Raw genomic sequence first — 22,388 nt, 5'->3', positions numbered from 1 at the left:
AGCCCAGTAATGCTTCTTTCACTAGACTACTTTTCCCAAAATACATCCTAATGCTCCTCTCACCAAGGGAAATGAAAATAGCAAGATCCTGACCACACGGCCTTATGGGAAAAGGGGTTCAGCTGTGAAGTTCTGCCAGTAGTGAAATTCAATGCAAAACACAAACTACACTTCCCAGGAGACACCATGAGAGTATTTTTGGCTAAACTCTTCTGGTTTTCAGCCAAAATACTTTGACAAAAGAACTGAACTACCCCGGCAAACTGATGCTTTTCTGTAAAAAGCTATTCTGCCAAAAGCCTTTCCACTTCGAAAGGATTCTGGTTCAAGAGTTTTTGGACAGCCCTGAAGATGACTAAATAAGAGCTTTAGAAACAGTGTAAAATCACTCAAAAGTAATCAGAAAAAATAGCATTCAACATAATATACAATTTATAAATTACACAGTAGATTTCTGCTGCTTCCACAGTGCAATTCTCTGCTGACTCTAGGACTATGCCATGTTTAAAATGCCATTTTAACTATGAATTTAAGTTATTTTGTTTATTAAAAAAAAGATAGATCAGATAGATCTAAACTTTCTGAAAGACAGCCCAAACATTTTTAAAAGGAATACTCAACTTGGAAGTATTACTTCTTGCCTATACATCTGCATACCTTATTTATGTTGCATCAGCAGCATAATAAAATTTTAGGTATATGTCTAATGAGTTGTCACAGGCTAAAAGATCCCAAAATCATTGTTATAAGCGAGACCCTTGTATCAGTGGGGTTTTCATATTCTCTGATCACTATAATGCCTTCAGCAATCATGATCATGCAAACAATCCTATAGGTATGGAACACAAAATATCTCCACTACAGAGAGAGAAGTATAGGGCAATAGTTTCTACATTTGCTGTATTTTTCAAATCTTTCAACATCCAAGGATCAAAGTTGTAATATTTCCAGTCCAGAGGCTCCTTCCATTTCCCTGTACGGCAAGGGAAGGTGGGTATTTCGGTTCTCCACAGTGATTTGCTTTTTCCTAGGAAAAAATCTCCCTCCTAAATTTCACTGTCTCTATTAAACATATATGCATGTATGCACAGAGGTCAGAATGGAAACTTGCAAGTTTTTCATACCTCATGACTGAAAAGCAGGCATGTGGCCTTCTGGTTACTAGAGAACAGCTTACGCTCATATTCCAGCTCATTTAGATCAAGATTTTAGATCTTTACACATCGTTAAATTTCATTAAGCATTCCTGTATACTACTACTTCCAACTGGATTTGGTTTTCACTGAGTTTGCTCTTAACTATTCAGTGGTGTATTTTCAGCCCTTACTAGATCTTCTGTCATCTGCTTCACTTCTGCAATATCAGTCTTCACTCCCTGCTTTGCAGCTGTATTAAAAGCTCAGTTCTAAAGCAGAAAACAGCCAGCTGCTTAGGAATAAAAGCAGCAGGATAGAGAAAAGCATCTAGCATTTTAAAAATTGAACTGATCTTGATTATCTGTTACTGGGAATTGCAATCCATTGATGAACTGTAATAAGTTTTGGCTGAAGGAAAAGTTAAAATTCATACATCATTTTGTCTTTCACTGCACAAAGGAAAGCTAGCTCTTCCAGTGACATTTATACATTTTAAATACAAACTCCCCACAAGACAGGAATTCAGTGATCATGGGTGCTTCCCAACAGAAAGGTCCAACATTATCCCATAGAACTGAGCGAGCTCTTATTTCCCCTACCTTCCCTTACTATTTGGGGATCATCAATCATACTCTGCCACTTACAAGGCAGCCCCCTAACACACACCCAGGCTTTTTCCTGTACGTGCTTCTAAAGAGTGAAAGTAAAAAGTTTCTTACCTTACGGTTGCTGAGAAAACGGGAACTGCAGAACGCTCTGTGCCTGCAGGGACACTGCACAGATGAACCTCATTGCTGCTGTTTACAGAAGTCTGACAGTTTTTAATTTGAATAGAGGTTGTCTTTTGCTTTTCGACAGTTCAACAAATCAGACAAAACAGTTGCAAGTGTTATCTGTAAACAGCTTCCTGTTTGAAATAGATCAGCTGTCCTGCAGGACAATAATTAGGAAAGAAGTGTGGGAAAGCTGAAGAGGTCCATGATGTAAGCCTTTTATTTTGGGAATGTACTTTTTTGGGAATGCACTCTTACACTCTCCCCTCCTCCTCTCTAGCAGAGAACCCCTTTTAACCATTTCCATCTATTCAGCTCTAAGCCATGCAGGCACACTGCCCCAGCACAGCACTTTCCTTGCTTTGCTTCAGTGGATATGAAAACACATGAAATGTGGCACCAAACATGAACATCTCATGCAGATAATGAACACACTCTCCCCTTACTGAAATTCTCTCCATTCTTGCAATTGGCTGTAGCATTCCTGAGTAAAACATGCAACTATTTGAGAGCAGAGTCTCAAAACTCTACAGTAACACAAATGCTAAATTATCCATATGGCAGGCTGCTTCACAAAATTCTGGGGTTTTTTTTTTTGTTTGTTTGGTTGGTTGGTTTTTCTACCAACTTTCAGTATCACCTTTTGTGTCAATAGGAAGGGAAAAAGAGGAGACAGAAATCATTCACTAGCTCCCAGTTAGTTGTACAGTTGTGGTTTTCATCTTAAACAGCTAGACTAGTTTGAGCCTTGAGTCAACCACAGTACCCCACATACATTAAGGCAGGAAAAGAACGAGGCCAGCTAATGGTGGGAAGTGGAATTCTGAGAATACCTCCTTCTGTTATAGCAGTTTATACTTCAATAGATATTACTGGCTTCACCCTCAACTTCCAGGGCAAATACAGAGTACCACTTATGACTACACCAATTAATACACTCTAACGAAACAGCTGCTGTATTTGTAAGGCTGTAGCTCTGATAAGCTGCTTCTACAAAAAAGACTTGTGAACCATTCATCCCCCCACCCCTGCTCATACCACTGTTCCTCCTCCCAGTTTCCCCAGCTAAGGTTTGAGGGGTCATGCTGTAAGCAAGCACCCAGCGGGACGTGAGCCTGGGTAACTCCCAGTATGTGACCTCTCGCTGGAAGACGGGCAGTAGCAGAAGGTTCCTTTCCATCTTCCACAGTCCCAAAATCAAAAAGTATCAGAACACAAAAATGGTTTTAGACTGAGGGAAGTAGAGAAAGTAATTGGATCATATGCATGTGTTCACTTTACCACCCTACTGATCCGCTCTTGTGGGAGGTGTGGGTCCACTTCATTGAGCGTTCCATGCTGTGGTGGGGGTTGCAATACAAGCTGACGACACACGGTACTGATGCACTCTTTTACTGCTTTGCTCATGACACGTCATATCCCCTCTCTCCCAGCAAACCTCTCCCCAGCCCTGGGGTGTGCAGCAACCTCCTTCCCACCACAGTTCCCATTCTGCTACCCCACAGCACTGCACATACTGAGGGACTTTGCTGAGCAAGAAGATGAAAACAGATACTGCAGGTATCACAGCTTTGCATTGCTGACTACTTTCATAAAGGCAAACCTCTCAAACCACCCTGTTTCCGTGTTGGGCTGGAACCTAGCTACTCTCCTCCATTGCTATAAACTGCTATATCTTAACACACACCAAATGGTCATGAGAAGTTAAGAACTGGTGATCACTTCCAGATTACATCAGTAAGGACAACATGAACATAACTGTGTCAGGACCACACAACGCTGATTTGAAAGTTCACTTTTATGCACAGAAGCCCTGTTAGTTCAGTGGGAGCAGAACACAATCAGCAGGATTGGGCCCTTGCAGCACTCTGTTGGCAGCAACTTGCCAAGACAAACGTTTGATGTAAAGAATGCAGCAAAGTGACTGCAGTCCAAGCCTTTGAAGATCATATTACAATGGCAAAGGAAACGTCCATTTACATACATATCTACTCTCCCTGTAAACACAGGCAAATAACTTTGAGGCCAGAAACAGAATTCAAGGGAGAAAGAGAGCCATTTCAGGGAAAGTTAGTAGAAAAGGTAGGATTAAACACTTGGGAAACAGAAGTGAAAAATAAACATAAATGACCAGAGTTCAAAACAAACCAAAGAGCAAACACTATAAATGCAGTGAAAGTGCTTTCTCTATGAAAGGGGGAAAATAGGCAACTACTTGGTTTTGTTTCACCTAAAGAGAGAAAAGGGTGCAGACCCCTTACAGAAAGGCATAAGCATCCTTCACCTACCCAGAACGCCAATTGTGTAACCACATCGGTGCATCCTCTAAATCGGGCTACCACCTGCAAACTGGGGTACTGACGCATGGAGTACACGGGATCAGCTTAAACCATCATCAGGTCACAACAGCTGTTGGTTATCAAGCTAGAGTTTTTCATTATATATGACTGTCTGAGAAACTGTAGCACTTGAAGAGCTGATTCACAAGTGTTTCAGCCACCCTTGCTGGACTGGGAGGCAACGGTGGCTGACCTATACCCTTCAGAGTCTAGGGTGTATAGCAGGACACACCAGCTGGACCAGCTACCTCAGCCTGACCCACAGCCCAGCATTCACCCAGCCTTTATGGCCAGATCGAACACAATGTCAACACAACTATAGGTAAGTCTTGGACTGAAACCAACCAAAACCAACAAACAAAAGCAACAAGTCATCTGTTAGAAAATGGGGGGGGGGGGGGGAAGAGAGGGTTTGGAGAGGTGTTTGTACATTTTAGAAGCTTTCAGGCATTTTTTTCTACTCTTTCCATAGTCAGTTGGCATTATCTTTGTGTCTGTGAAAGGATTAAACATAAAAACACAACGGCTATTTAAAAATGTTGTTCTTATGAGAAGATGACAAGGCCCTAATTCTCCCCTTGCTTTGGCAAAACATCCAATGTTATCAGCAGCATTTCCAATCAGATTTTCCCAGGGGATTAAAATTGCCAGTACACGAAGTCCTTAATTAGTAAGTCAGTATCTGAGATCAATTGCTGGAGCTCAGCTTACTGCAGGCCATCACAAATGCTGTTCCAAGTTCTTGCAGGTAAGGGCTTCCTCGCTAACCATCCCCCAGTAAGCCTCCCAAGGCAAAATCCCAAAAGAGACAATGAGGTGCAGCAGACGCATGACTCCTCTATAGTATGGATCTGGATGCTGGCATGCTGAATGCATCCCCTCCTCTGCTCCTGACAACAAGGTTAATGCTGTGTCCCGTTCCTTTTGGCTTCACCTAGCAAAAACTGTTTAGCCAAGAAAATAGAAAACAATTTTATTAAACATTAAGATATGCCTGGTAAAAGACAGCCTGTAGAGCTGCCCCTGTGAAGATAACCATGTGAACCTCATCCCCTTAGCGCAACCCCAGAGGGCACACAGCACCCCTGGACCTCCAAGGGGAAGGACACAACAGCAGCTACTATCCTCACCACGCCTTCTGCGCAATACATGGGATGTATGGTGGGAAAGGTCAGTGCAGAAACAGCAACACAGGTTTAACTTTGCAGCTGCGCAAGGTCCACTCATCAGTGGTGTGGCACTAATGTTTTTTTTCCATAAAATTCCTGAGCAGCATTCACTGCAGCAGTAGTGCTTTTTCTGTTACTCCCCATCTCTAAAATTAGAATAACCTCTTCAGTGCCTGGCTTTAATTCTTTGCTGCTCCAGGGGCAGATCAAAACTGAGCCAGACATGTCAGCACAATATCCAATAATGAAAAGCATTACCTGTTAATCATTTTGCAACACTGAGCAGCAACTCCTTGTTGCTAAGCTTAAGAATGATTTTCCTGAAAAAAAAGAAAGAGTGACAGTAACTGGAGGGTAAAGGAGGGGATACCCTGGTCTTGCAGACTAACAAATCCAACAAACTTTCTCCTCTTGATCACCAGACATAAAATCCTCTAAAACGTAGCTCTCTGCAGGGAAGAGAGCACTAGTACAAAGAGATGCTCGTGTCCCTTCTTTCTCTTGCTCTCAGCAGAACACAGGTTTTTCACATGAGCACTTTGAAAGTAGGTAGTAAGACGCACAGCAAAGACACTTTGTTAAAGCAGCCAACCATTTGCACTGATCAATGCTGCGGTCAGGCCCACATGGAGGACAGGAAAACTCTCTCAACCTAACCACAAGACTTCTTTTTATGAGACTTCATGACTTTCTGTAATCAGTATATTTTTTCCTGTCGTTCTGATACACCTCTAGAGACCTAGGAAGCACATTCCACTAAGTGGGAAAGGTCTAGCTTTTCAGCATTGCTCTGGCTTTTAGGTATTACAGAGACCCAAACTCAGGCCTCCCACTTACAAAATTTACGAAAAACAAAAGCATAGGAAAGAGATTTCAGTTCACGATGCAGGAGTGACAGGATTTCCTTTTAACACTGCCTAGTGCGAGGATCACTACATTAAAACTCACTAGATGCTCCCACTTAAACTCAAGAGGGGCTAATCACACATGATGTTATCATTTATCAAATTATCATATTAATACGAGATCGGTTAAACACCACCCAACACTTCAAGCAGGTTCTGCCACACTAGAATTCTGCCACACAAATCTATGCACCTTTTCAAAGGGAAATCAACAGGGAGCAGCCTTCCTCACACACAAAAATATTTGAAAACATCCGTAAAAGGATCTGTATGGAATAAACAGTGAAAGCTGTAATATCAGATGCAAGTCTCAAGAGTACCTAATGGATGTAAAGCCCTTGCTTCTCATTTTGGGCTACTACAGGAAATAATCAGGTCTTTCATACTCCTTAGTATGTGATAGTTTCTTCACATTGACCCTAACCATGTACCACTGCTGCACAGGGTCTTGGTACAGAATACCCTATTGCTTTTTCACACAGACCAGCTGATAAACTCCTGAGGAATCATGAGTTCAGAGTTCAACTGTGCCAGTGCATGAAAGGTATAGGGAAAGTCTAGCATCATCTCATATGGGCTCTGTTTAGGTTAAGGTAACATTTGACACCAGTATTCCAGCAGCCTCATTAGTACTTGACCAGATGGCATCAACTGACTTTCCAGATTGCAAGCATTCACTTGATATGCTTGTCAAGGGACAATGAGAGTTGTCTGACTGTATCACTGACACTAGCACACAAGGGAGTCCATGGATAAAGGTAAACTAGGACTAAAGCCTTTTGCAAAGCACACAGCCTGGTATTTCTATGCCACGAAAATCCACCTTTACTTACAGCTGTTGATGCAAGAACCATAAACGGCTTTGACAGCATTATCCTTTCACTCAAAGAATTTGCTTATGGGGCCATCACGGGCTTTGCATTTCACATAGTTCAAAGGGCTTGCAACAAGAGCCAAGAAAAATCTATAGCCAGCTGGTAATGCCTGGGAACATTTGCAAGCTTTACATTCAGTTTAATAGATTTCTCCTCCCCTGCTTATTACCCCCTCCCAGTGCTTTAAAACTAGAAACGCTACTGACATTTTTATTGCTATGAAGATATCAAACCTGAGTTACATTTCACCATTAAAAAGGAAACTGTCTACTCAAGCCTGCTGCCTGAACATCACCTCTTCTTGCAGATGTTACACAGCCCCAGCAGGCTCACCAACCTCTAACTAAAGGTAATTAACATTTGGTAAGTCTCCAAATACTCCCCAGATCGCTTCTTCCAACCCACACTAGCAACCATCTATTTGCACAGACTACCATCTGTGATTGTTGTACTGGGAAGCTTAGTAACATGCCTGACTTTAGAATTATTTGGGGGAGACTGCAGGGAGGAGGGGATTGTGTTTCCAACCTGAGTAATGCCAATTTTAACAAGGAAAACTTGAATTCTGAAGTCCTGGCACTCCTCTTGTAAGATCTTTTATGATTACTCTTCCACACAAGCAGACAGGACTGGGGGATATTATATACCTACAACTCCCCTCATCTAATTCTAATGGAAGTTGACAAATTCACTTTTGCCAAATCACCCAAGATGAACAACAAATAGTTGAGGAATGAATAAGGAATAAAGTTATACTCCAGAAAGGAAAGTTTGAAAAGGAGAGAAAAAGGCCTTAAGGTAAGCCAACCTCTTCAAAGAAACCACCTGCTTTTTTGTGCAAACATTCAACCTTTGTCAGCAAGTAGCAGGTAATTAACTACTAATTGCAACAGGGCACACGTGCTTCCCTTGTTCTCTCTGCATTCTCTGCACCACAACCAACAGCACACAGCTATCTGTCCTGCCCAACTAAACAGAAGTTATGGCATGACTTAAAAACCTTCACTTTTTCAATGCAAAAGCAATGCAGATACGTGTTTTAACCTTTCAGTTCTTCACAACTGAAGTAGAGAGGTATCAAATGGGAAACAACCAAAACCACAGTAAATGGGAAAAGGAAGTAAAGGTATAAAGACCTCAATAAGTGGCACTTCTCCTCTCAGGTAGGAAGATGTAAGTTATTATGAGCTCCTGGTACACAGACTGTTAACTCTGCTTTCTACCCAACAGGCTGCCTCCATGATTAGGTGCCTTTTACTGTATTAAAAACTTCTAAGTAACAGAATAGCCTGTTCAGTACAGTGAACTACTAAATCCATATAAATTGCACAGAACATTATCTATCCTCACCCCTGCGCTGGAAAAAAACATTATATGCTGGAGGGGTTTCTAAACAGATCCTCAAGTCAAAAATGTAGTGTTTCCAGGACACTACCACGCAGCTTTTGGCTGCTGCGATAAAGCTAGTCCTTCCCTACCTCTCCCCATATAACCAAATGCATACTGAGCTATGTTAACGCACCATCTAAAAAATCCCCAAATATTCTAGTAGTCATGACTTCACCCTGGCATATCTATCCATGCCTTCACTTATTAGCCATGAGAAAGGTTACCTCAACACTGGCTATACAAACATATGTACTGCTAATATAAGGAGATATAAAAATCCATGATTTCTGAAAGCAAAAGCGATACATAAAAAAAAAAAAGTATTTTTGTCCAGCAAGGTGCTCACTCAGAAGTGAAAACATCTCCCCTTTTCATTCTGATAAAGGTAAGAAGCTGCAGGATCTGATTTTAGGTAAGAACTGCTATGTAATTTTGCCACGTACAGGGCAAGAAGGTTACCTCAAATTCAAAATATACCTCCCCCCCAACATATATTTCCTAAAAATTCAATGCCCTTCTTCAGGTGGTGTTTCTCCATGTTTCAGATGTCACATCACATGCTATGCAGACTTCTTCCTGTGAGTCAGAACATGATCTCCAGCCGGTATTCTTTTGTGCAGAACTTGGGAGTTCCACTGCTCTACAGCAATCCTCCACATTCTCCCTAAAAGGTGAATCTCAACAAACTTTGGTTTATTTTTCAATGCCAATTCTTTTTGCAGGCTCTGGGCTCTTTTGTCCAGAGTTGTGTTGCAACAGTGCCAAGAACAACCTAAGAGGCCGCCTGTTAAAATGCTGGTGACTTAATACTCTGATATACAAATGTCACTCATCCAGACAGTGGAGGAGTCCCATGAATCAGTTAAATCCCCATCTATGCTTATGGAATTCAAAATTTAAATGAAATTACTCTGTTATATGAACAGTTGTTTATTCAGCCATTTTTTGCACTTTACAGCTGGAATTCTGGAAATTCAAACACCACATCTTTGCCTGTGAGCTTCTTGTAGACACCAGAAAATGTTTCCACCTGTGAAGACAAACAATTTTGTTTATATATGCTTATATAACATATATATAAATACATATAATACATATAAAATATATATTATATATAAATATGTTTTATATATAACATATATAAAACAAAATTTTTTTTAAACAGTTGGGTTTTTTTAAAACAATTTTGTTTTATATATGTTATATATATGCTGTGTATGGAAGTAAAAATCTATGTTAACATACTTTAAGTACTACACTATTTCTCACTGTGTCTTCACTCTGAAGTGAACTCTGAGGCTTATTTACTATTTTCTTTTAGATTAAGGTAGCTGAGCATTTACACAAAAGACATGTTTTCTGGAGAATATTTGGAATCTCTTTGATTTGAAACCATAGGAGACACAGAGAACTGAGCAGGCCTAAACATGTCCCCACAGAAAAAACCTAAGCAAAGTGATGGGGGACTTCAGGCTGTACGAAGTCCATCTGGTCTAAGCAAAGCGCTTCACTTAAAACAACAACAAAACAAAGCAGCAAAACAAACAAAACCCCAAACCTCTAACAAACAAATACACAAAACCCCCAACAACAAAACACTGTCTGTTCCCATGAGGGAACCAATACAGGTACTTCATAATCCAGGGGTTTTGGTGAGTTGAACTAGAGCTTCAGTTCAAAACTTCCTTGCCTCATTTTCGGCATCTTACTCCAAACACAAACAGAAGCATCTCCATTACCACAAGCCTAGTCTTTTGCTGTATCACATAAGCAGCCTCTCAGCTAAATCACAAAGCCATCCCATCCTGCACAAGAAAGTAAAGTTTTTTCACTTACCTTGTGTTCAACATTGTTCTGTTGTGCTTTGTCCAAATGTACTTTTATGAGCCTGCTGCCGTCCAGTTTTACACGGATTCTCTTGCCCACAATTTCACTTGGGAAGACCAGGTCTTCAAGAATGGCGTCGTGCACTGCAGTAAGTGTACGGCTGAAATGCCACATTTTTATCATTAAAACATGTCCTCTTGCCAGATTTTCCAGCTTTCCAAGGCTTAAACCTTCCACAGCATGCCTTGGCTGAAATTCAGTGGTGGTTCGTTTTGTTTTAATGCTGCAGTGTGACAATACCACACTTTTTCACAGGTCATGCAAAAATTAAAACCTGAATTCTACACCAAGTGCAGAAACGTAATGACTGCATGAAGGGAAAAAGTAGCCAGGTTTCTGACCTTTTGTATCACATGTTGCTTTGCAGGAACAGTCCTAAAATGGTATTTCTACATATTTAAAGAAGATTTTATTTAAATCAGAACCAAGTTGTCCCATCTGCATTTTTGGCAGAGACTCACTTGGAAGAGTTTAAGTATGCAAGCATCTTCAACTACACAATAAGAGACCCAGTTTTGAAAACACTGGTTTCTTCGTCTGCCTAAACCCAAGCGGCTTAAAACACCAATGTATTACAGGAAAAGTCTAGCCGGTTAAGTTTAGTCCACACTTAGAAGACTGTTTGATGTCTACATCTGTGTTCTTGAACTGTTTGTAAGTGAGCCGAAAGGAGAAAAATTAATCCACGTTATTTTGAGTATGAGCCTAGATGACTAGTAAGATTTCCAGCTTCTCTATCTACAGTTTCAAGGCAGTATCGCTTGTAACCACGACCTGTGTCTACAGCAGCATTTCAAACTTGCAAAGATTGGGACAGCTAAGTGAGACAAACATCAATTACACTTCTATGCTTCACCATATACATCTCAAGTTTTACAACACTACTAGCCTGATCTAGTCCAGGGCTGAGAAAGCAACAATCCTGGGACTCTCCTTCCTTCACGCCAGAAGGCAGCATGCTAATCACATACACAGATGCCAACTTCTCTAGGCACTGTGCAATACCAGTTCTAATATAACAGAGTCCTCCAAAGGCAGGACTGCAGCTAGATGGGCACTATGAAACAGCACTTCAAAAATCCATGGCTGAAGATTTCAAAACATAATAGATACAACACAAGTATAAATACTGAGGCTAAGAGAAGTTACAGGAACATGCCACATGTCATGTAGAGGACAAGCTTTTAAGATACTGACAACACGATATAGTAAGATAGAGAACAGTACAGAAGAGGCACTGACATCCATATAGACATAGTAGTATTGCCCATCCAGCAATAAGAGACGAGATGAGAGCAGGGTGGCCATTTAACACAAGCAACTGCACTACTGTTAAATTCATACCCAAAGGGTCTACTTATACCTACATCTGTCCTCAGCCACTCCCACTCTCATTGCCTCCGCTACCTTCTGCACAGCCTAACACATGATGTGGATATGGCTCTTCCTACAGCTTAAAAATAATTCTTGTCAGCACACTGTGGTAACAGACACAGCAGGTTTGGGTCTCTTAAGCCAGTATTGTTGGCTAAAAATTGGCTACAGCTGTAGCTGGAATACAGAGGGAGTTCTAAGACATGCAACACAGTGCCCAAAGATGAGATTTTTACTGCACCCTTTAGCAGTCATAGCAGATACTACTTCAAGCAGTAAAAGAAAAGATGAGACCACCCAATCACTTGAATGACTTCTCAAAAACTCAACTAAACATTACTTGACTACACTAGCAAGTGACAAAAGGCGGCTGTCTTATTGAATCAATATAATCTACTTACCTCCTGGGACGCTTTTGCTTGTTTTTTGTGCGGCTTTTTCTCGTTGGCTTGGGCAGAATCCTTCTCTGTTAAGGAAGGAAAAGAAACAAAAAAGACATTTCTCAGTACATAGTGTTTACAATCAACTCAAAAAACTCCTAAAAGACCCGCACACACATGCAACATGCACTCTCCACCCCCCCAAACAGATGCTTGAGACACTGAAAAAGAAAACTTAAGTATGCCCAAAGCTACACCAGCATGAGAACCTGATACTACTTGCAGAAGCTTAATTACTGGTATTCCACTCATCCTGTATTCAGTGCACTGAAAGATTTATATTTCAGCCCTCCTCCCCCATGAACACAACCTTGGTAGTTTAATGTGTCGCATTAGCAATCTGAACACACTTCTTTGGGAACAGAAATCTCAAAGAATTTTACAATTCCTATTAGATTGAGCCTCTGGTGTGAAGCAGAACAGTAAGCTATCTCAGTCCCACAGATGCCTAGGTGTCACCGGAGATTGAAACGCCAGTTTAAATAGTGAGATGTATTACACAATCCAGACCAAACCCTGTCTTAAGTGTAATCTGTTACAAAAGGAGCATCTAAAGGTATTATATATATATATATACCAGCTTAGATCACTAAAACTTATTTTCTACTTCCCTATCTTCAACGGTAGATGCTTTAAAACACTGAGTTTAGAAGCAGTTATGGCCACCTGCAGTATTTTCTACCAACACATCACGGCTTCTCCATGACTGTATTAATGACAGGGTTACTGTAACCCAAACTAGGTCTCATCATATTCAAAAGCAACATTTCAACTACAGCAGAACTGCACACATTCACTTCTAAAACACAGATTACTAAACTGACAGGGAATCCTCAAGCACTTAGTTCAAGTGAGCCAGAGGCACTTCATTGAAAGAAATCCTCTTGGCCACATAAATATTCAGGTTAATGTGCTCTGGCTCCTAAAATTATTTACCAAGAATTTTTGCTAAAAAGACCTTCAGTCTAACAAATAACTGTCCACTCCGCAGAGATGTCTCGAGAGTCTGTCCACCCCTTAGTACTGCCCAGAAAGCCCTCTATCACCTTCTCATGTCTTAGCTCCTTCAATAAATTCAGAACTTGTCATGTTTTAATTCCTCTCCTATTAACCCGAAATTTAAGTGCTTAGATTATGAAAGTGTAGTATAGTTCCTATTAGTATTTGCTCCCTTTTACTTTTAAGCTTTGCTTCTCAAGCTTCTGAAGGACTAAGAGAGTCCAGAACAAGAAAGTTTTATCCTTCTCCAAAAAGTTTCACATCTCACCAAGCTAACAAAGCCTTGGCTGCTAGCTGAAATCACTTTAGCTTACCTCCACTGAAGAACATTCATTACATTTCCTGCTGGTACAAAAATATGCATGGTATCATTATCACCTTGAATAGACAAGACAAAAAGGGCAGCACAGCTCTGTAACAGGTTATCCAGAGAGGCTGTGGAACCTCCATCCTTGGATGTTTCCAAGACTTAGCTAGACAAAACAATGGCTGACCTGATCTAATGTTGGCCCAGGGATCCCTTCAAATCAACATTTTTACTATTCTAAGTGTTTTACCTGAGCAATGAACACCACATGCTTCCCACTGAATTTCTTCTCCAGCTCACGAACTAGCCGCACCTGAATCTTCTGGAAGGATTTCAGCTGAGGAACTGGTACGAAGATAATGATGGCTTTTCTGCCACCACCCACTTCAATTTCCTGAAACAGAAAGTAAACGTTACCTAGGGGTTGAGAAGCAATGTTTGGTTTGATCATGAATTCTCTTAACACAGATAGTCTTGCTCACAACATTTGGGAGAGGGTAGAGAGGGGGAGGGAGAGAAGGGGGAAGCACCAGAGAGCAGTACCTGTTTTAATATATGTAAGAGGATTGCTCTTACAAGGAAATAAAAGCTGTCAAAGCACTTGTTTTGCTGTAAATGAGTGACTGGACAATAAATCCCACCACTCCTTTAACAGTCACGTCCTCCAAATAGCAAAGCTCATTCTTTCTGCAGGATGAGACTCAGATGCTAGAATCCTAACTATATTGAATGCTTATCATCATATCTGCAGTGGTTACTAACATGCTGATACAAAGTTTCAAAAAGATTATTTGCCTCTAATGCAGACTCTAGACAAAGTTTACAGTAACAGATCTCTCATTTTTGAGCTCCTACTTCATGGAAACCATCTTCTATTCACCACTTGCCAAGGCCTGCATCATTACTTGAACAAAGTCATAGACTCGTAGAATACCAAGTTGGAAGGGACCTCAAGGATCATCTGGTCCAACTTTTCTAGGCAAAGCATGACTAGAAGCATGTCCCAGCACCCTGTCCAGCCAAAATCTTAGAAGTGTCCAACATACACTTCCTTCCCCTCCAAATGTGTTAACATCACACTAACATAGATTGCTGTTCTCCTGGTTTGCTTCTCCAACAGCTGATAAAAACTGAAAAAGTTTGGATAGACTTACAAGGTGCTTCTCCCATGAACCTAACTGCAGAGACATCCTCATTCTCCAACAGAATGGAAAGCTGAATTGTTTTCTACCAGCTGTGTTCCCACACGAGCTAAATTCAGATGCCCCCAGGAGATTTCTCACAAATAAAATCAAGGAGCTATATAAACAACGAGGACATTCATAAAACTCCTCACTGAGGACAGTACACATTGCTGTACTTCAGCAGAGAAGTCCTTCTTCTGAAGGCCCCATATACCAAGCAGACTTCTGCATTCCCAGATTCAACTCCAAGCAGTCATGCATCTGTACTGGTGGGCATGGGCAAGAACCAAAAAGCAACCTACTTCAGTTTTTGGTCGCTGCAACCACTTCGTAAGTTCCATGCAGTCTCCAAGACTGACAACTTTTAACAATAATTTCCTTATTTTCTTCCTAAAGGTTTCAGATGCCTTTACCAACTAAAATTTACAAACAGGCTAACCTACGCCATCAAGTCAGTCTAATACCTTCATCCACCTATCTATTACATGATACATGATAACAGAGGATTTACAACAAACTGATTTTTACAGAGTGTTAGAGTTTATGTTCGTAACAAAGATTCTGCAATGCCTACATTGCCAGCTGTCCTGGTCCAAAACCAGGACACCTGCCAATATCTACACACAAACAATCAGTTTCAGACCTCAAGCCCACTTTGCAGAGAAAGTAGAACTACCGTTTTTAAACATTTAAACCCCCAAACTGCTATTTGAGGTTTTATGACTTTTCAAACCAGTTCCTCAAAAAAAACCCAAAAACTTTTACAAACTCTTACATGTTAACAGCAAATACTAGAAGATAAACTACAACAACATATAGTAGAACAACCACGGACTATAAGAAATGGCTAAAGACACTATTCACTTAAAATGTTAACGTTTGGGAAATTAAACACACAGAGAGCAGGTCACCAAGCAATTCGTTGTGGGGAAGGTGCAGCCTACCTTAGCTGCTGTGATGTTCAACTCCCGCAGCTGAGCCTTTAAGTCAGAGTTCATTTCCAACTCCAGAAGAGCCTAGAAAAGTGAAGTTGCAGAATAATACATAACATACAATTCAAGTCATAAAGAACCGTTGACACCAAAATCCATCCACAGCACTAGAGAGCACCTATATACTTTGTACCACAGTCAGTATCAAAGACTTTGTCACACAGGCAGATGCAACAGCTGGGAACACAGGCTGGCTGTCCCAGTTCCCAAGTCAAACTAGGAAAAAGTACACGTCTAGCCAGCATCACCCTCAAAGTTCATGCTCTAGACAACTGTCACGGCACTGCCTCCGTAAATCACAGTCAGTCACCAAACAGCAGAAGGAAAAGACACATACCTGGGATATACCAGACTCGAACTCATCTGGCTTCTCGCCATTAGGCTTCACAATCTTTGCGCTAGAGCTGAACATGGCCTTTCTGCAACGCAAAAGAACATCTCGGTTGTCACCGGGAACACATCTTCTGCTACAAACACAGCGAGACTCTGCTATCCGGCCACATGCTTCAAAGCGAAGCCAAGGAGACCCCCGTGGGCCACACAAGCCCCAGCACGTCGCTCCGGGGGATGCCAACCACAGCACGGGGAAACCGTCCTGGGGCACGCAGTGCCGGCCCACCCCAGCACCGCGCGTGTGGCACCGGCCGCTGCGAGGCCTCAGGAGCGCCGGGGAGGCTGCCCGGCCGCTCACCGGGCCACACGTGCCGCAGAGCAGGCGGGCGGGCAGCGCTACCCAACCCGCAGGGCTCCGCGCCCGGCCCCGGCCCTCTCCTCCCGCCGGGCGGCCTCCCTCGGGTCGCCACCGGGGAAGGGCAGAGAAAAACTCCACCAGCTCCCCTTCCCCGGCACCGGGTACCCCGGCGACCATCGGGCCTCGGGCGGTGGGTAATCGGGGGCATCCCCACGCCGGGGTTGCGGCGGGGCGCACCGCTCGGCGCCCGGGTCCGTATTGCGGCGGCGGCGGCGGGGGAAAAGGCGGCCGGGGCCCGGCACCCACCTCTCTCAGCACCGGCCTGGGAAAAGGGAGAGCTCTCGCGAGCGCGGCGCAGATCGCGGCGCGGGGAGGCGCTCGCCCCGCCCACGCCGCGGTGAAGCCAAACCCGGAAGAAGGGCAGGGCGGGTGCCCGGCGCGCGGCGGCCCGCCCGCCGCCCCCGCCAGAGCGAAGCCCGGGCGGACGCTGAGAGTCCTGGCGCGGCGCCCGCGGATGAGGTCATCGCCAGCTGCGGAGCGTAGCGCATGCGGAGCGTAGCGCATGCGCAGCGCCGGGGGCAGTCGGCGGTGGGAGGTGTTTGTAGCCAGCGGTGCTACCCCTGCCACAGCGGGGGACCAGAGGGGAAGAAGAGCTTGCTCGGCTCTGTCCCTCCCGGTTACGCGGAGCCTTCGCCGTCGCCTGCTTCGCCGTCGCCCCGGGTGGCGTGAGGCGGTCCCCGCCACCCCGCTCGCCTTCAGGGGCTGCCGGCCGCTCCTCTCGCAGGCTAGGGTCGTGTGCCCAGGATGTCGGGCTTGGCAGTGCGGCACAGCTCGGTTTGCTCCAGCGGCGGCAGGGCCAGTAGGCGCAGCGTCCGCCTGCCTCTTGCAAAGCCCCTTCACCCGCATCAAGTGCTGTGCAAAACAGCACCAGCCGCCAGCTGTAAAAGAAGTAGGATAGTGCGTGGTTTTTTTCTTCCCCTCCCTGTTTCTTCTCTCCGCATTAGTTGTGTTGTCCTGTTGTAAACAAAAAACTGACAAGGACGCTCCCCCTCCAACCTGAGCAACCTTAGCATCTGCTGAAGGCAGCCCATCATGTTTTCAAACATTTGTAGGCTTTTTGCTATATTTATGATAGTCAGAAAAGCAGATGTTTCAGTTCGCGTTTTTCTCCCAAGTCATTCTTCTTCCCTTGCGTGAATTAAACGAATGGGGAAAACTGCCCAGCTCATGCTGATGGCCAGGATTAGTATTTATAGAGATTTGAAATTACCTACACAACAGTGATGAGGATCTGATTGAAGAGTAAAGAAAGATGACACATAATCACCTCAGCGGTCCAGTAGTCCACATGCAGTTTCTATTGTGAAAGCATGCACGAGAAGGAGAAGGAGTAGGTGGTATGCAGATGGATCAAAATTGGACTGTTCAGAGTACTAATGAAGAAATAAAGATGCAGCGTGACTGTCTATAGCTGCCCATCTTCATGCTATTTGTACTGCTGAACAGATCAGGATGCTAAATCAGAGAAAAGAGAGGTGTAGAGAGATGTTTCCTTTCTGACACCAACTGTGTATTAGGGGAAGATGCTGTGTTGAGATCTATGTCGGTTTTACCCAATCAATAATGCCTGGTACCCAAAGCAGCTGACAGAGTTTCAAGAATCACTGTGGGCATGTGATCTTTAAAAGTTATGTCATTATAAAGCAGTATAATGAATAAGGTTCTTATGCTGCGCAGACTCGGAATGGATGGGGTGAAAAAGTGTAAAGAATTAGTCAGGTGTGTTACAAAAGTATCCCAAGAGCAGCAGCACAATGTCTCATGATGCTATGAATAACACCATTAAATATAATAAGTGGAAGAAACAGAGACAGAAGGCAAGACTTGTCAGGGTCAGAGCTACCTCTAGAACTGGCAGCTCACTTTGCTGAAAGACGCTTGGATAACCATACCAAAGTTTCAAAGCTCACGGGTGGGCTGTTCCACTAAGGGTCAGCTGAAGACTGCGATGATGCCAGGGGGTTGCTACTTTGCAGCTTCACTGACACATAGTTTTACGCTGAAGTACAAGCAGGTTTTTTGTTCTGCAAGATCTCAGTTGTGAGAAGGAAGATAAAACAGATCCTTTTCCTGTCTTACGTTTTCAATCAAGCTAATGCGATAGCAATATAACTTACACTTGCAGCGTATGCTAGATAAAATGACTACCTAGTGGCCTACCTACCTAAAAGCTCAGTTTTAAATAGGAAATGCTTGATTCAGGTCACATCAAATTTGGCTTTAAAAGCTTATGTGGGGAACCACATTGTGGTTAAACATATTACAAGCTAAAATATTTATCAAATAAGATTAAAATGCTTAGCTAATGTGTACAATACATGTATTAATGTGGGGCAAAGTAGTCAGATAATGTTTACAGTGAGTTTAAGTAAGAATGCCCTACAGACACATGCCCTTACTTAAGTGATGAGTGTATTTTGTGTACATATATTAAGTCCTGGGATTTTTTCTGCAGGCTGTCTGTTATAAATACAGAAATGGCTGCCAAGAATATATGTTAATAAATGAATAAACAAGTTTTGGTTGGGGGGGGGGGCAGGAACAGAGGACCTCTTATAAGCTGAATAAGGGGGACAGTAAAACACAGCTGAATTTATGGTGCAGTGTGGTGAGAGTAATGCTCACTACCAGGCCATGCATGGCTCAGCAACCACTCTCACTCAGCATGGTGTCACCATGTTTCCACCAAAACAGGGGGACTTAATCTCCTTTCTTTTCCCTTAGCCACTCATTTCAAATATCTCAGCACTCATGGAAGCTTTGATATGGCAAAAATTGGCTAGATTTGTATATCCCATCAGCCTATTCTACGGTGGCTACACAGAGTTGCCGTGTGTAACTGTGGCATTGATTATAAGTGCTAAATCATTTATGAAACCCATTTAAAGTCCTATCCATGCATATATTTACATTCTGTATTCAGATGAGGAGAGCTCATCTGGAGCCTTCCATCTTTGCAGGGAGGGACTAAAGGGTCACTTCTTGAGTCTTTGCACTCACTTCACAAAAATGTGAATTACAGAGCCTGAAACATCCTTTCTGCCCTGGGCTGACTGAATAACCCCACGAGTCCACTAGTGCTACAGCAACCAGACAACAAGCACCATGAAGCAAGCACAGGTATCGCTTAGCCTAGTGGTGCTAAATGCCACAGTAGTGAAAATGCCAGCTGTCATGTGAGAAAAGGGATCCACCTCTCTTGCCACTGCAACACAACAGCAAGGAAAAACCAGCAACAGAGGTGCAGCAGTAAAGGTAGGGTTGACTGGCTATATACAGCCTCAGTTTTACCAACCAAGAGAAAAAGCAATGAAAGTTATGTGTATGGTACTCAGTGGAATTAAAATTTTTTGGGTTTTTTTTTTTTTTTTTTTTTTTTTTTTTTTTTTTTGTTTTAATCTGAGCTCTGCATGTTGGTCATGACAGCAGGAGAGTTACTGTTCAGTCCTGGCATGTAAATTGGATGTCTGAATCTGTTCAACCAGAGAACTAATGAGTGTAACAGACGTTTTTTTCCTTCCCTATCACTTACTGCTCATTGGTCCATTCAGTATGTGTTGCCCAAAGACGACTAAGAGTAATATAAGCATGTAAACCTGTAAGGAATAAGAAATCCATCTGCTATAGAAAACCATAATTAAAAGAAAAGCTAACCAAGAGGAATAAAATAAAAATATCACAGGCAGTGAAAAGCCTGAAAGTCTCACTGGAAACCTTTACAGGGATAATTAATGTAAATAATCTTGATCTGAGAAAATCAGGTGTAAGCATTTTTTAAGTAAGAGCAATCTGAATTGTCATTAACATGTTGGAAGAAATAAGAAAAATGCAGTAATTGTATTCTGATACAATGCTAACCAAATTGTTTCTGTATTCCCCCAAGGCCTGTCACATGCATAAGCTCTTTGTTTTACTTTTGGGTTCATTTAAAGAGAGGTGTAATCCAGCTGATACGCACAGTGATGTTGAACCCATTTGCTGTTTTTGCAATGGAAGACAAAATTAATGTCAGTGTTTCACATTCTCGGCATTTTACTAGGCCACCCCTGTAAATCTGAATAGAAGGCTCTACAGCTCTGGCATCTTGAGGTTGGCTTTGTCTCAATACAACCATAGTAGAGTTACAAGAGAAATCCAGCAGTTGAAAATATCAGCATGTATGTGTTGGGCAGATTCTGAAGGCAGTTGTACCAGTGCCCCCATCTTTTGTTCTTTGATCTCAACAGCAGCTCAGCTGAGGCACTGGGTTTGGCACATACCTGGACCCCCCAGCTTTGGTCCCCAAGCACGACACTCCTGATACAAGGATGCGTGACAGCAGGTTGCAGCTGACAACAGTCTGAACTTCAATCTGCTTGGACAAGCTGGTTCTTGTTACTTCAGAGGCCACCATAGTACGGGGCTCTGCTGGAACACACTTACCAGGAACCCTTAATTTAAATAGTGGGATGAGAACTAGTTTAATGACCTTCATCAGCTCTAGACTTTTGAATGTACTAAATACGTTGACGCTCATGCCATCTTTCAGTGGCAGTCCTTCCTGGAGTGCTTGTCAAGCTGAGAAGGACAAGGGGGCCTGTGCAGCAGGTTGCAGGGTACATTCACTCCCAGGTGGTGCAGTCATCATTCTAATGACTCATTAGAGGCCACGAGGCCACAAGGCCACTGTAGCTGGTCACAGGATCGGGACCATTATTTGGGCTGGCACAGGAGAACTTCGGCTGAGGGCACCTGTGAGAATTTGTTTGTCTTTTAATAACGCGTGCTTTCAGAATGAGGAGTTTGTGTAAACTGCTATGATCTCATACATCTCATGTGTCCCCCCAAAAACCAAAAGCTGATTTAGATGGCTTTTAAAATACAATTATTACAGTGGTGGTGTCTCAGAATGAGGGTTCTTCACCCTGTGTGCAGAGAGCTGATTAATGCATATAGTCAAATACAAAGATTTTGTCACGTAGACAAAATATTTGTTTAATTCGTGTCTGTATAGAGATGGGTACTAGCTGGTAACTCCACAAAGCTAGCACACCCTCAGTCTGCCAGCTGTCCACTTTTTATACAGTTTTAACAGTGAAAGTCAGTTCTTTTTGTATGCGTTAACAGTCTGTATCTACAATCACTGGCTCTTACATTCTCCCATCTCTGTTTAAAGTCACAGTACGTATTTCACTACACATGTTCTATGAGTAAGGGTCTCTGTGGGCAAGGGTCTCTTATCTCCGGGAGTTTGATTTTTAGTATTGTAATGAAACAAGTTCCTTTAGGAACGCAGTTATCCTCTGTTTTGCTAGGCTTTTCAAAATTACTTCTGCCTTCCTAATCTTTCTGAAGTTAGTTGTTACTCTTAGATTTACTTGTGTCACTTAGATAGATGTTACTCTTAGGTAGATTTAGATTAGATATTAGAAAAAAATTCTTCACTGTGAAGGTGCTGAGGCACTGGCACAGGTTGCCCACAGGAGTTGTGGCTGCCCCATCCCTGGCAGTGTTCAAGGCCAGGTTGGACAGGGCTTAGACCAACCTGGCCTAGTGGAAGGTGTCCCTGCCCATGGCAGGGGGTTGGAACTGGGTGGTCTTTAAGTCCCTTTCCAAACCAAACCATTCTATGATTCTTCTTCTGATCCAGATGCTTCATTTATCAGACTTTCATCACTCCTCAAGGACTGTGAGCTTGTAAGGAAACACTGTTTTTCCTTGCTACATGCAATTCTAAACTCAAGATTTTCAAGCTTTCACACACATAGTCCTTTACAAAACCCTAACTTCCTCACTGCCGGGTAACAGTGGGAAGACAAACCCCAAGCGCAGGTGTTTGCCAATAGTTTTGGCCTCTCTCGCGGCTCGTAGGGAAGCCCTCCTCGTGGC

General features: G+C 42.9%; 2 protein-coding genes across 4 annotated transcripts in view; both read right to left on the bottom strand.

Annotated features, from left to right (window-relative positions):
- Positions 1 to 9,403, bottom strand: part of COLEC11 (collectin subfamily member 11) — a 43,696-nt gene extending 34,293 nt beyond the window's left edge. For all 3 annotated transcript variants that reach the window (XM_030490938.1, XM_030490935.1, XM_030490936.1), the window contains exon 1: positions 1,856 to 9,403. The gene's annotated coding sequence lies outside the window, so the exon portion shown is untranslated. The remainder of the gene's footprint in view (positions 1 to 1,855) is intronic.
- A 93-nt stretch (positions 9,404 to 9,496) lies between these two features.
- Positions 9,497 to 16,976, bottom strand: RPS7 (ribosomal protein S7). Its single transcript, XM_030490939.1, has 7 exons — positions 16,767 to 16,976; positions 16,107 to 16,188; positions 15,722 to 15,793; positions 13,844 to 13,987; positions 12,249 to 12,313; positions 10,423 to 10,573; positions 9,497 to 9,616 (listed from the first exon to the last, which is right to left on the bottom strand). Exons 2-7 carry the CDS (start codon positions 16,179 to 16,181, stop codon positions 9,539 to 9,541), a joined length of 585 nt encoding a protein of 194 aa, XP_030346799.1. The 5' UTR covers positions 16,182 to 16,188; positions 16,767 to 16,976; the 3' UTR covers positions 9,497 to 9,538.
- Positions 16,977 to 22,388: the final 5,412 nt, after the last annotated feature.

This window comes from Strigops habroptila, chromosome 6 (genome assembly GCF_004027225.2).
Source record: "Strigops habroptila isolate Jane chromosome 6, bStrHab1.2.pri, whole genome shotgun sequence".
Taxonomy (NCBI): domain Eukaryota; kingdom Metazoa; phylum Chordata; class Aves; order Psittaciformes; family Psittacidae; genus Strigops; species Strigops habroptila.
Note: the sequence above shows the minus strand (reverse complement) of the source record. Positions and strands in the feature narration are given on the sequence as shown.

Coding starts and splice junctions, on each gene's coding strand:
- RPS7 (XM_030490939.1), bottom strand. CDS start 16,181: ATGTTCAGCTCTAGCGCAAAGATTGTGAAGCCTAATGGCGAGAAGCCA. Junction 15,794..16,106: donor TCGAGTCTGGTATATCCCAG/GTATGTGTCTTT, acceptor TCACTTTTCTAG/GCTCTTCTGGAGTTGGAAAT. Junction 9,617..10,422: donor AGAACAATGTTGAACACAAG/GTAAGTGAAAAA, acceptor TTGTCTTCACAG/GTGGAAACATTTTCTGGTGT.